At 40.8% G+C, this 13,575-nt stretch overlaps 2 protein-coding genes across 2 annotated transcripts; one reads left to right on the forward strand and one right to left on the reverse strand.

Moving 5' to 3' along the window:
* Positions 1-1,232: 1,232 nt before the first annotated feature.
* Positions 1,233-8,313, reverse strand: LOC136947426 (dihydrolipoyllysine-residue succinyltransferase component of 2-oxoglutarate dehydrogenase complex, mitochondrial-like). The gene is made up of 15 exons (XM_067241502.1): positions 8,183-8,313; positions 6,936-6,969; positions 6,620-6,662; positions 6,081-6,145; positions 5,912-5,986; positions 5,467-5,522; positions 5,179-5,287; positions 4,897-5,040; positions 4,541-4,623; positions 4,290-4,387; positions 4,052-4,182; positions 3,649-3,722; positions 3,068-3,151; positions 2,574-2,741; positions 1,233-2,345 (listed from the first exon to the last, which is right to left on the reverse strand). The coding sequence occupies exons 1-15, from the start codon at positions 8,243-8,245 to the stop codon at positions 2,211-2,213; spliced, it is 1,362 nt and encodes a 453-aa protein (XP_067097603.1). The 5' UTR covers positions 8,246-8,313; the 3' UTR covers positions 1,233-2,210.
* Positions 8,314-10,771: 2,458 nt separating this feature from the next.
* LOC136947662 (prospero homeobox protein 1-like) lies at positions 10,772-12,838 on the forward strand. The gene is made up of 4 exons (XM_067241789.1): positions 10,772-11,104; positions 11,559-11,660; positions 12,234-12,428; positions 12,671-12,838. The coding sequence occupies exons 1-4, from the start codon at positions 10,772-10,774 to the stop codon at positions 12,836-12,838; spliced, it is 798 nt and encodes a 265-aa protein (XP_067097890.1).
* The last annotated feature ends 737 nt before the right edge of the window (positions 12,839-13,575 follow it).

Raw genomic sequence — 13,575 nt, forward strand, 5'->3', positions numbered from 1 at the left:
GAAATTTGTCACCAAGGGTCAATATGGACCAAAACATATATTTGTATTTATTCAAACGTTCTTGTTAGGGACATGAGTTATGGCAGCCATGGTATAATCAGGAAATACTTTTCTATTTTTAAATCTTGGGTCCACAACACCCAGACCAATTACCAATGTTTTATTTACAATTTGAGGCGTCATATTACCGTGGGCCATTAATGTTCCCTAATATCCCAGTGGTTGGGACAAAATGCTATAATCTCAAAGTTATGACTTAGTGGTGTGAGTTTAAGATGTTGAGCAAACACTAAGATCACCCTAAACTGACTAAGCTTGTTACAAAAAAAACCCCGGAATAATTTAGGTAAATGATCCCTCTGATGTGGCTTAATAAAAACAAATATCTATTTGCCTATTTCTAATGGAATATCTTTCATCTGAATGAAAACAAAGACTTGAAGGCTCCATCTTATTGAACGAACTCATTGGTTATTCACATGTTGGGCCAAATTTTCAAGACGAAAACAAAAAACACCCAACAAAAAAAAACCCTCAGATATCTATGCACCTTGCAGTGCACTCACCAAATTAGCATTATCTCGATAGCGCTAATGGAATCTTGAGTGGCAATAAAAGTAAATAATTAAATTAAAGAACCCTTGTTATTGTTCAGTGTATTCATGCCCATTAGGACCCCCTGTATTCTTATGTTAATCTAATGTTCCGGGTGTCTTTTTTGTGTTCTCATAATGAATCCCATGTTTTTGCTCCAAATGGTGTTGTTCAGACATTTGTGTAGGTGCTGGCAGAGAAACAAAGACGAACGTTAGCACCCATTGTACCCCATGATTATTAAAGTAAACAGAAAGAGTGGAGGGGTTTGTACGCAGCTGCACGCACTCCAGGCAGTATCCGTGGAGTGGGTGGAAGGGCCAAGCAACCCTTAAGACTCTGTTCGATGTGATCCTATTATTCCTCTCCTCCGAGAGAGTGGTGCGCTAGGCTATCTAATTAGCTTTGAAGACCCGTCTTTGGTTTAGGTTTGTTCTGGAAGAAGTCCAACTGAGTGGTTGTGGCTGCTATGGCTACATATGGAACAAAATGTTCCAGCTTATGCAGACAATAAGGTATGGTTTATCTTGTGTAAGACTTGTTTTTTGTTTTTTACTTATAACAGCAACCAAAGGAAATGACCTTTCAGAAACCTGTCAGAACTAGAACGTTAAGAATAAGGAACAAAGATACAGTAGTTTACATAAAACTTATGTTGTTTTTACTGCTTTAAAACATTTTCTTTAAATAGATACACATTTTGTATATTGCAGTGATGAGCTCATGAAAAACAGTACATACTGCTAAATTGTGCGTCTTGAAAACTACTCCCCAAGAGTTGTTAATACGACAACAACAAAAAGTCTGGTCTTGCATGTTGTCCATTACATTGAAGAGAACAAAAACAAACAAACAGTGCATTTATCAAAAACGTCTGTCTTCTGTGGCCACTGTCTCAAAAGCAGAAAACGGTACAGTGGCAGAAGAAAGCCGTAGGAGACACAATGACAGATCAGTTCGCAAAAGTGTTGTGGCAGCTAGTTCCACCCACTTCTCTCCTTCTTAGAGAACCTAGTGTGTTGTATACTACGAGAAGGATAGACTGACAGACTAAGTGGTGTGTAGACATGTTTGATGATTACACAACCATGACAAAGGACAATCATATAAATGGTCCATGGCCTTCATATATCTAATTGAGCACCAGTTTTGGCTAAATCACTATAAAACAATTAAAAGCCTCTTCAAGTGGATGTGTAAATGGCATTTGGAGTTCAACATGAGCTTTGGATAAGAGAAGTATACACTGTAAAATAGCATTTAAATGACAATAACATGATGGGTAACAAATCAGAAAACTGAGCATAATCTCGTGTACTTTGCACAACAACTGTTGAACCAGACATTGAAGAAAAGAATAAACATTTTAAATGAATTTCCCATATTTTTGGGTGAAATTCCATACCCAGATTCCTTTAGGTCCTGGAATTGAAATGACTATCCAGTCCAAAATGACAAACTGCGTTTAGGAAACAGTCCCTAAAAGTGTAATCCGCTCCCCCCTTTCGTCACTTACACAGAAAAATGTAGAATATAGTGTGTTTGTTTTAAATAAAGGGGATGCAGTTTTATATATATCAATGACATCTTTAAATAGACTTTTTGCGGCCAGGAAATCACATATCAAGAAGCAGCACGCGTGGGTCCTCTACCACCGACTTAATCTTGCGTAGGAAGGTAACGGCCTCTCTGCCGTCAACGAGACGGTGGTCATATGTCAGTGCTACGTACATCATGGGCCGGATCTCCACCTGCCATGGAGAGGAGAAGAAAAATTAAGAACATTTGTTAATAAGAACAACTTGAATTTGGTTTAACAGCTTTAATAACATCTGGAATTCAGGTTGCATTCTTTGACTCCTACACTGTTATTTCAGGTTTAAAATACCCACCCACACTACACAGATTTAACGGACATAAAGCATTTATATAATTGAACCTGTAAAGTTTTTGTTTCATTACCCCTCATCGTGACCTACCTTGCCCCCTATAGCCACTGGCCTCTCGAAGATGCCATGCATGCCCAAGATTGCAGACTGGGGAGGGTTGATGATGGGTGTGCCGAACATGGATCCAAAAACACCGCCGTTACTGATGGTGAACGTGCCTCCGTCCATATCCTCCACGGCCAGTTCATTCTTGCGAGCCTGAGAAAAAGGTAACTTATCTTAACAGGTCTGTATTCATGGGTTTGACCTGTCGGCAAAACTGCAGTTTCCAGAGTTCGCCAAAATCAGGTCAATTAAGGCCTCTCAGATAACAGAGAAGCAAGCATGAGAAAAGTATTTCCCATGAACACAGCTGTACAACTGCCGAAACACAGGGTAAAAACACTGTTTCCAAAATGACTGTTACGGTTCAGCAAAGATTGACTTGACTGTTGAACCAGCACAGCCGATGATCATAGGGTTGTGTAACTCATTAGACCAGCTCTGTACTGTAACCATCCATCCGAGTAAATAGAACATCGTACCTTTTCTCCCAATCCATTAATGGTTTTCTCAATGTCAGCGAAGTTCATTGTTTCTACGCCGCGAATCACAGGTACCACAAGTCCCTGAAAGGTTGTGAAAAATAAGTTTGTATAAAAAGCTTTTTTTTATTTATTACAAAATGCAAGCTTTTTGCAAGGCTCCCTACATACAACATTTATGGCAGCAATTTCGGGGGAAAGAAACAAGACACTAGCCTGGGAACTTGACCAATCTGTTAACTTGTGGTTTATTCGCTCTGGCCACCCTCCCATACAAACAGATTTCCCTCTGGCATGAAAAGTGCCGGGCCAATCACAACCGTTGATTGGATATGGGGTGGGTTTAATACAATGACTGTACAAAATCGTAAACAACCAGGATTACATTTCATTACTCTGATTGGTTGTACCAATCCAATCACGTCCTAAGGCATGTTGGTCTGCACTCCTTGAATATCGAAAATGTACTGAGAGGTCCCAGAACTAGTAAGCATTGGGGAAATGATGTGGCTGATCGCCAGGCTAACAAGACACAGCAAGGTGTCCTTGCCTGTCTAGGTCAGGTAGCCAATAAGTCTCACCTTTGGAGTCGACACAGCCACACTGATGTCTACGTAATCCCTGTACACTATCTCTTTGGTTGAATCATCGATGACTGGAAAAGGAAAAAACAACATGATGAAGTTTAATATGGCAAGCTTAAACAAAGGATATCAAAATCACACAATTTGACTTGCTAAGTCTAAACTCCCTAGTTAAAGATTCAATAAATGGAAATAAACTGAAAACCGTAACCACTGAAACATATGTTTGTTGGAGGCTACAAGTCACCCTGCCCACACTTCAAGTAAATGAGAATACACTGTCCAGTTTACCCATCTTCCATTAGATCGAGGGGCAGAGATCTGGTTGTTTGGCCTATATAACCCATACAACATGAGCTGTTGGGGTTAAAAAGGGGATTCTTTGGTGGTCGAAGCTTACCAGCATTAACAGACGGCTGGTCCATCAAGGCGTGGGCTGCAGCTTTGACAAACGCAGACATGAAGCCAAGTTTGATGTTGTGTTTCTTTAGGAAAGCGTCTTTGTGGAGGGTTCTAAGGTCCTGGATGTTGCTTGGGGAGGGAATTGAAAGGCAGTTCTTGAAAAACACACACATAAAGGGGTCATTTGAATGACCATAGCGCAATATTCCACCATATAAAACGATGGAATGTCATACCTCATGTCCACCTCATTAAAAGTGGTCAGCATGGCACAGGTGTTCTGGGCCTCCTTAAGCCTCTGGGCGATTCTCAGCCTCATGCGGTTCATCTTCACCTGGTGGTGATAAAGAGAACTACACATTTGCAACGTGTCGCTCCGGTGAGGAACCATGGTTGAGTGGAATGTAGTCACGTGATGTAGGGGCGGGTTAGCACGAGGCTGTGGATGTGTCGGTGGGTTTTTGGACGGATGAGGTAAAGCTCCTACCCTGCTTTCTGTCCTGGCTCCTGTGGGCGCCGCTGTGGGAGGGGTTGGGGCAGCTTGAGGTGCAGTAGGCTTGACAGCAGAAACTATAAACACACACACACACAGTGAGCTACTCAGACACATATATTGCTAATAAGAATTTTGAATGTACTAAATCTACATTCAGCAACGATTATTATTCCAATTGGCATTTAAGGAAGGTGTATGTGAGTGTAAATGCTGTTTGAAGACATGTCTTCGGTGATGCTGAAAGATGTTCTACTGTGGTGCTACGGCTTTGTCACACTGGGGCGTGCCAAACCAAACACGACTCAAGTTCCAAAGCGGGTTTACGACCGTGGAGCAGATGACCGTACCAGGTTTGGCTTCCATGGCTTGTCCTGGCACGAGGGGGGCGGCAACGGGGATGGCGGCGGGGGTGGGAGGTGTCGATTCTGGAAGAGGAGGGGCTGCAGCAGCAACAGGGGCTTCTGCTGAGGCAGCAGCTTTGGCAGCACCGGCTAAGGACAAGAGAGGAAACGAAAATGACCTAAATATATTTACGTCCCCTTTTTTTGGCCCCGAAATGAAAGACTATCTCCAGAGAAATCCCTTAAAGAAAGAGGGGAGGGGCGGGGTCAGGATGAAGGGCCCCATACCTCCTTTCCGGAGTTTGAAGAGGGGGTTTCCTCCTTCAACTCTCCCTCCGTCGGGCACCAGCAGAGCCTCAATGACTCCAGCTGCAGGAGAGGGTACCTGCACTGAGGTCTGAGGGGGAACAACACAAACGATGACACACTGCATTCACTGTCAGTACAAACCATCAAAGCAGCCAAAAGCCATTGCAATTTAACAGTGTTTTATGTGAGCGGTAGCACTGGTTGGATCCATAACATCTATCCATATTTTCACTTCTTTGAGGGAAAGCGTCATTTTCCGAGTCATACCTTGTCCGTCTCAATTTCACACACCACCTCATCCTCACTCACGGAGTCCCCAACAGCTGAAAGAAAACCAGATTTAGATGACAAAATGTCTCCCCCCCCCACATGCATGTTGTTTGTTTTCGTATGTTCTGCATTTGCATGTATATTTGTCTACAGCCTACACCATGTAAACCGATAGCTGTTATACTGATTCGTTCAGTCACTACAAAATGTGTATCTAACCCGCCATTCCTTCCGTCTCAGGTAACATTTAGTCATTTAGCAGACGCTCTTATCCAGAGCGACTTACAGTAAGTACAGGGACATTCCCCCGAGGCAAGCAGGGTGAAGTGCCTTGCCCAAGGACACAACGTCAGTTTGCATGACAGGGAATCGAACCGGCAACCTTCGGATTAGTAGTCCGACTCCCTCACCGCTCAGCCACCTGACTCCTAACCTAACATACCTTTTTCCCACCTCACATCACCCTCTGTGACGGACTCAGCAAACGCTGGGGTGTTGACGGTGACAACTTCGTCTCCTGTTCAAACAAGACGGACACGGATGATAGTCTGATAACATTCGGAGCCACAGCTTTGAGAGTTACAGATGACAGGGGATTTGCCCATGCTTACTGCGTACTGGAGATGTCTTGAAGTATCGCATTTGGAAGACATTGACTGCTGACTTGGAATCACATCTGGGAAAGAAAAGGTGATTGTTTAACAGTTGAACACAAAAACGTTACATTTAATTTACACCGTGAAAAAATGGGAGTTCAAAAAAGAGCTTTAGAGTCCAAGTTACACATTGCGATGAATTACATGTCTACACAATTGCGTGACATAGCTGTATTGCTTTAGAAAGTGTTGAATTGCTGTGTGTTGAAAGCAATCCAAATTAGTCATTTTATTTAGCAGACGCTCTTATCCAGAGCGACTTGAAAATGAATGAAGAATAATATTACTGATGTAACCATTGGATCTCTACACTAAGCAAGTATTGATGTTTACATTTCAAGACCTCAAACGGCTATTGTCTAGATCTTCCATAAATGGTGCTCAAATTCTAAAAGGTATACAATTTTGTTCTGACATCATAACATCCTCAAGTGTTTCTAGACGCACACAAAATAAAACCATCCAATGATAAACGGATGCGGACGAGCACTTACGGCTGGCCATTCCTGTAAACAAGACGGTTGCAGGCGGAAAGGCCTTGAAGGAAAGAATGAGGGGGGGAGAGAGAAGAAGAGGGTAGAGGGGATTGTTTAGCAGTGGAACAACAGTGGCGATTGTTGAGTCTCTCTCCTTGAGGGCGTGTGGCATAGGAGAAGCATCCCAGTGATGTGTGCTTAACCACTTACACGGTCCTTCATCAACCTTGGCTACTCAAAGGGCATTGTCATCTTTTGTGATTCACACAGTCGAGGGGGCGTGCTTATTTATAATGAGGGAACAAGGCCTTAGATCTTGCATTAGTCCACTCACCTGATGCACTCCTTCGTACCAGTACACCATTTCCCTGAAATTAAGAAGAATAAAGAAAGATATGAGTATTGATTTAATTCATCACCCAACTCAATAGTTTATTCAGCGTAGCCGATTCAACTCGGGGTGCTTTTCTTCATCTCCCGCAACAAAGAATTCAAAGAAAAGAGAGGGATCCAAACAGAGGTTAATATGCAATGTTTGAAATATACAACATGTTCCAGACATCTTTGAAAGGTATGACAGGAGTTCAATAGCACAGTAGCCAGCCAGTCAGCCACTGATTCCTGTTGACCAGGGACAAGTAGTTCCAAGTCCAGCAGAATTGCTTAGTCCAATAACATCCACAAACTAAAAACTCTTACCTAACGCACAAACTACCTACAGCATTTAATATCATACAATTTCAACAAGGCCCCAGTCCCCCGATAACATTTAGCGCGACTGTCTTTTGAAGATAAGGTTGTGAATTTGTGCTCACTGGATGTGTCAACCGGAACTGTGCCCTAGCCTCACTGATTTACTAGCTGGTAGCTAAGGTTTCAAAGTATGTTTCTACTAGCGTTAGTTGGGTGTGTGAAAATAAACTAAGGGAAGGCCCACAAACTACCATCAAACATAGCTAGCTACATGCCCGACATTACTTGGTCTATTTCTGGTCGTGGTCAAACGAAACATGTTAACGAAAGGCCAGTCTAACTGGGTTACCAACTAGCTAGCCTGACAGCAATGTTAACTCAACTCCAGATTCCTATCTAGAATGTAGTATACAATAACTAAAGGGTACTGTTAGTAGGTAGTTAACTAATGTGAAATTCACATTTATTCGGCACTGTGAACACATGACCTGGATTCAGCTAGACTAGCTAACAACTGAGATTTTTACGAAAGCTAATGCTAGTTAGCCACTGTGTAGGCTCGCATGCTATAACTCGGATACAGAACGGCCAGCACTAGACTAGCTCTATTTACTGTGTTAGAACAGCAGCTACTGTATAGCTTAGGAAACAAATGCCTGGCGTGACAACACCCTTACCATATGCACGCCGTCTAACTTTAGTTGTACACATTAAGAGTCCACGAATTCAACGTTTCATGACTGCTAAGCGAGGGCACTTACTTTGCTACTGTACCTAGCAAGGGACGGGTGTCATTCTGCCCTTGGGTTCGGATGAGGCCTGTTCTCAGCCTAGTCATTGTACCGGGCATGACCAACTGGGGAGGTTATATTTATATTTACGTCTTACCTGACTTAGCGCAGAAAGAGAGCGCCCAAGTGTCCTTGACAAACATCGTGAATGTGATAGCATTGCAGCAATCGTATTGGTACTGGTTGGATGCAGAGAGCGATAGGGAAGTGCAACTCCCTGTGTCAAACGCGGTCGCTAGCCAGGTTCCAAAGCAGGGAAATGGGATGTACCAATATGGGCAGACACGGAAGGGGTAGATTCAAAGGTTCTAAATGCAACACTTCATTAACTATCATTTTTCAACATTACCCACAATATACTTAGATGCCGCTTCCACAAATTGACTTTTGTGCTCAACTGAACCACAGTGCAGCACAATGTGGGTCACGGTAGCAAATTAATTCTAAAATAGGAAAATATTAAGTAAACTTTACATGAAAACGGTTGAAACCAAAACGGGGTGTCTCTGAACGATGTGGCCACGCCCCCTTTCTCATATGAGTCTTTGGTTAGGATCAGTTGAACTTCAATCATTCTTGTCTACATCCAGCATCCATGTCGCGTCCTTCTCACAGAGCAACAGGTAGGTACATTCCAAGTCGAAACCCTCTTATTAAACATAACTAACAGGGCAGTGCACACTAGCAAATAATGTTATAAAGGTAAAACTGGGAGTAAATATTTTTTTTACTGTTAAATAAGTGTGCAATTGTTTTATTGTAACTGATAATGTATTTGGAGGATGTTATTTTCTTATAATTTCTTTACCTTTTATATACATCTTTTTTTTTACCTTTGAAAACGTCTCAGTCCAATCTCAGTACAATGCACAATTCATCCAGAAGATAACATTTGCATGATCTACTGTAATTTTCTATTTCAGTGTTTACTAATATATTTGTATCAATATAAAGTAAACTTTATATGAAAACGGTTGAAACCAAAACGGGTTGTCTCTGAACATGTGGCCACGCCCCCTTTCTCACATGTGTCTTTGGTTAGGATCAGTTGAACTTGAATCATTCTCGTCTACAGCCAGGATCCATGTCGCGTCCTTCTCACAGAGCAACAGGTAAGTACATTCCAAGTCGAAACCCTCTTATTAAACATAACTAACGAGGGCAGTGCACACTAGCAAATCATGTTATAAATGTAAAACTGGGATAAACATTTTTTTAAGGTTAAATACATGTATGCAATTGTTTAATTGTAACTGATAATGTATTTGGAGGATGTTATTTTCTTATAATTTCTTTACCTTTTATATACATCTTTTTTTTACCTTTGAAAACGTCTCAGTACAATCTCAGTACAATGCACGATTCATCCAGAGGATAACATTTGTATGATCTACTGTAATTTTCTATTTCAGTGTTTACCAATATATTTGTATCAACCACGTTTGACGTAGATTTGGATATCTCCACTCATAATCCACGTTGGATGGAATTCTCTCAAAACCTACAAACAATCTGATATGAATGCTTCTCTCTCTACTTTGCAATGAGTAGGAATTCAAGCCTTTTGGACCAGAACATGCACTCCTCAAGCAAAATATATTTTGAAGACCATCCTGAGCATCCCACCCCTCTACATCTTGACTCCTCTCTGTCTGCACACTCAAATGGATCCCTTATTTCCATTCTCCTACGTAAAAACATTGATCGTACAAGGACCCAGAAGGAAAACACAGTTTACCATGTTCGTACCCCACACTCAAATGTGAGTGAATCTAGTGTGGTGGAACTCTGCTACAATTCAAAAGGCGACACCGTGGAACCTTCGTCACCAGCTGGACAGAACATGCTTACAGGAACCAGTGATGCCCAAGACTGGCCTTTTGGTGACTGCCACCAAGCAAAGCGTGCCAGAGTGGAGAACATCATCAGAGGCATGACAGGCTTGCCCGAAGGACATTTTACAGATGAAAATGAAACAGGGCACCTTGAGGCACTGGGAAGCATTCAGGAAAACAAAACCAATGTGTTTCAGAATCAAGACAAAATTCACAGCGGAAGCAGTAGCAGTAAGAGTATAGAAGGTCAGACCCTGAAGAAGCAACTTCATACCATGCAAAAACTCCTTGGACAACTCCATGAAAAATGTATCCAAGTGTACATGAGAAATCAGTGCGACGAGAAAGTCAGTGATGAAGCGAGCTCTACAGGTATGTCTGAAGACAACACCACTTGGAACACTGCGTCTCCTGAGACAATTACAAGTGAGGTGCTTACAGATCCATATCATGAGATAGAAATGTCTTCAGATATTACTTACCCTTGTTGGAAAAATATCAAACTGCTTGAGTACATCCGTTCCAAACCAGAAAAAGAGAAGAAAATTCTAGCTGATACCTTGAAGGATGAGCTTTCCAGAGCAGTGAATACAACTGTCGACTCCATTTTCAATAACATTGCAAATACTGTACTCATGTCGCCACCATTACAAGTTGAGAAAGATGGCGAGACTCACAACAAAGCTGAACACCATAATTCTTGCAAGCCGCCATCCAGAATTGAAAACAGCTTGAAAAGGTTTCAAGCATGCTCTGCAAGTGCAATGGGCATCCAGCTACCAAACATTCAGACAGAGGCGCTGTCTTTGGTTGTTGAAAAGGCTTCCATGACAAGTCAAGGAAGAGTAAACATGACAGGAAACTGTCCTTCCCCTGTTTACAGCCACCAAACTTTTCTGCAGGAAAATCAGTTGCTGGAGAATCTCAAACACAATTCCCAAGGTACATTTGAAGGACTACAATGTAGGCATCCTACCATGGGTCAGTCCACCATTGGATTAGTTGACTTACCTTGGGAGCCAGTCAAGGTCAAGTCCAAAGTGACATCAAGGCCTGTAAGAAGTCACCAAGCTCAGCCTCTGGCAATGGATCGTGTGGTTCTGGACAGACTTTGTGTACCCAATGTCAAGATGGAGTGTGGTACCTTGCAAAGTATGTTGAAGAACCACTCATATGTGGTGAATGTATCCTTTGAAATTAGCATTATTGGTCTAACTAAACACTTCTTACAATGTTTTAATATAGCATTTGGAATGGAAAGATTTGCATACCAAAGTTTGTCTGCACAGTACTCTCACTGTTAATCTGCTACATACTAGGCACATGTTTAGGGAAGTTTTTGTTTTCTTCAGATATTAAATATCTTATTGAAAGAGTACAGTGCCTTCAGTGAGATGCCTTTACCTTTTAAAGGTAAGCGTCAGATAAAAACTTTATTCTTGGCCCACAACTTTGTGATCGCTACTGCTGACAAACAAAATAAAACGGAATCTATGAGGTCTGGCATCTTCTATGCTGTCTGCTATCCCTACATGTATAGCTTTATTACCTTATATATTGAAACAAGATTTAGAATGATATATTTACTTCTTTGGTCATTGCTGTGTTTATTGATAGCCTTAACACTTGTACATTTAGGAAGGTCTGACCACCAGCCATTTGAAAAAAGCTAAGCTGATGTTTTTCTACACTCGCTACCCTAGCTCTACAGTGCTGAAGACATTTTTTCCTGATGTACAGGTTAGTAAATTGCTTCTCAACATTTTGGTATTTTTTATGCAATTTTCCCCACAGGGATTACTAAAGTAAGTCTAAATTGATGTTGAATGTATAGAAAAAAAACATGTTTTTTTGTTGTTGTTTCTTTACAGCAAATTGGGATTTGCTGGGTTGTACAGGATCTATAATTAAAGACTCAATTTTTTATGTAGCCTCAAGTACATATCTGCAAGAATTCAGTTTCAGTGAGCTTATACTCTTAACATCAACCCATGTGGTATAGTAAGGCACATTTGAATTACATTACTCTGACATTTCACAACATACACCTTCCAAAATTCACTGAATGCATGAATGTTATCCATGTTACTTTATTTTTGTTTTTTTTGATCTCGCACACAATTTCATCATCAATAATCTGTAATCAACACAATGATATACACTGTATATTGTGTATCCATAAAAATGACAAAACAAAAAGATAAAAACATATTTGGCCAATATCACATTTTGTAACCTAGCCAACAGTTTAATGGACACCAATATCTTAACAACTCATTTTTGTACTTACCCAAGCTGCTTCTGTGTTCCCAGTTCACGCGCTGTATCACGTCTCAGCTCATCAAATGGTTCAGTAACTTCAGAGAATTCTACTACATCCAGGTGGAGAAGTTTGCCCGCCATGCCCTGATGGAGGGAGTCACTAATGTGAGAGAACTGACAGTGGGAAGAGACTCTGAACTCTTCAGAGCTCTTAATATGCATTACAACAAAGGCAATGACTTACAGGTAAAATACTATCGTTCATACTGCAAGCATGGAGTATGCAATGCAAACGTTACTGATGTCCTGATGACAGTTAACAATTTTATACTTGAATACCATCCATTGTGTACATTATACTATAGTTCATGTACATACAGTAAAAGTAAATCAAGACATTTGAGTAATGAGTGCAACGGGCACTCATATATATTCATAGTGTTGTTTTCTCATAGGTTCAGCCTGCTCTTGTGTCTTTTGATTAACAGGTTCCTGACAGATTTCTTGAAGTGGCTGGTATTACACTACAAGAGTTTTACATTGCTTTATCACTGGCCAAAGACTCTGACCCATCCTGGAAGAAGGCAATCTATAAGGTAATCTGTAAATTGGACAGTGATGTGCCAAACGAGTTCAAAGCTCCCCTCACATCATAGTCAAATGTAGAGCTTAGAAGTCAAATTGGTCAAACTATCGAGTTTGATATGCTCTAAATGTACAGGCCCGTCGTGTTTGAGAGAGGACATAAAATAGTTTAAATACAAAGCATTTTCAAGCACAAGTAAGCATACCTTTTTCTGTATTTTCAATATTTAAAATGCTGTTTCATGTTATGAGGCATGAAACTTACATGCAGTTATGTGTTTTTCATTTTGAATGTTTATCATAAACCAATTAGTTTAAATGTTTGGTATGCATTTTCATTTCAAGTAATCATTTTAACAAGGGGTTTAAGTTCAACTCCCCCAAGACAAGACATATTTTCTGCATACCGGTAGTTAGATTTGATCATATTTCTTCTGGGTATACAAAGTGCAGTTCAGGTATAAAACTATTTCTGATTTTGCAGACATCGATTTATGATTCTTTGTGGCAAAAAAACGACTTGACAACAAAAAAGACACGCACAAAAATATTGTCTTTAATATGCAGTGTAACCACAACTGATTCTACAGAAAGTTTAGACCGGGAACTCGGACCGGATAAATTGAAACACTGATGTAAGTCGTTAGTCCACTGTGTTTAACTTGCATACTTACCTTATGTTTCTGCATTGTAATTCAGTCATTCTTTTCAGATACAAAGCTTTGTAGAGTTAATTATAGAGTCTTGAACACAGCCGTATTCTCAAATATGATTCCTGTCTTCTAATGCCCTGGCAAGAATAATAAAT

This window comes from Osmerus mordax, chromosome 8 (genome assembly GCF_038355195.1).
Source record: "Osmerus mordax isolate fOsmMor3 chromosome 8, fOsmMor3.pri, whole genome shotgun sequence".
Lineage (NCBI taxonomy): Eukaryota > Metazoa > Chordata > Actinopteri > Osmeriformes > Osmeridae > Osmerus > Osmerus mordax.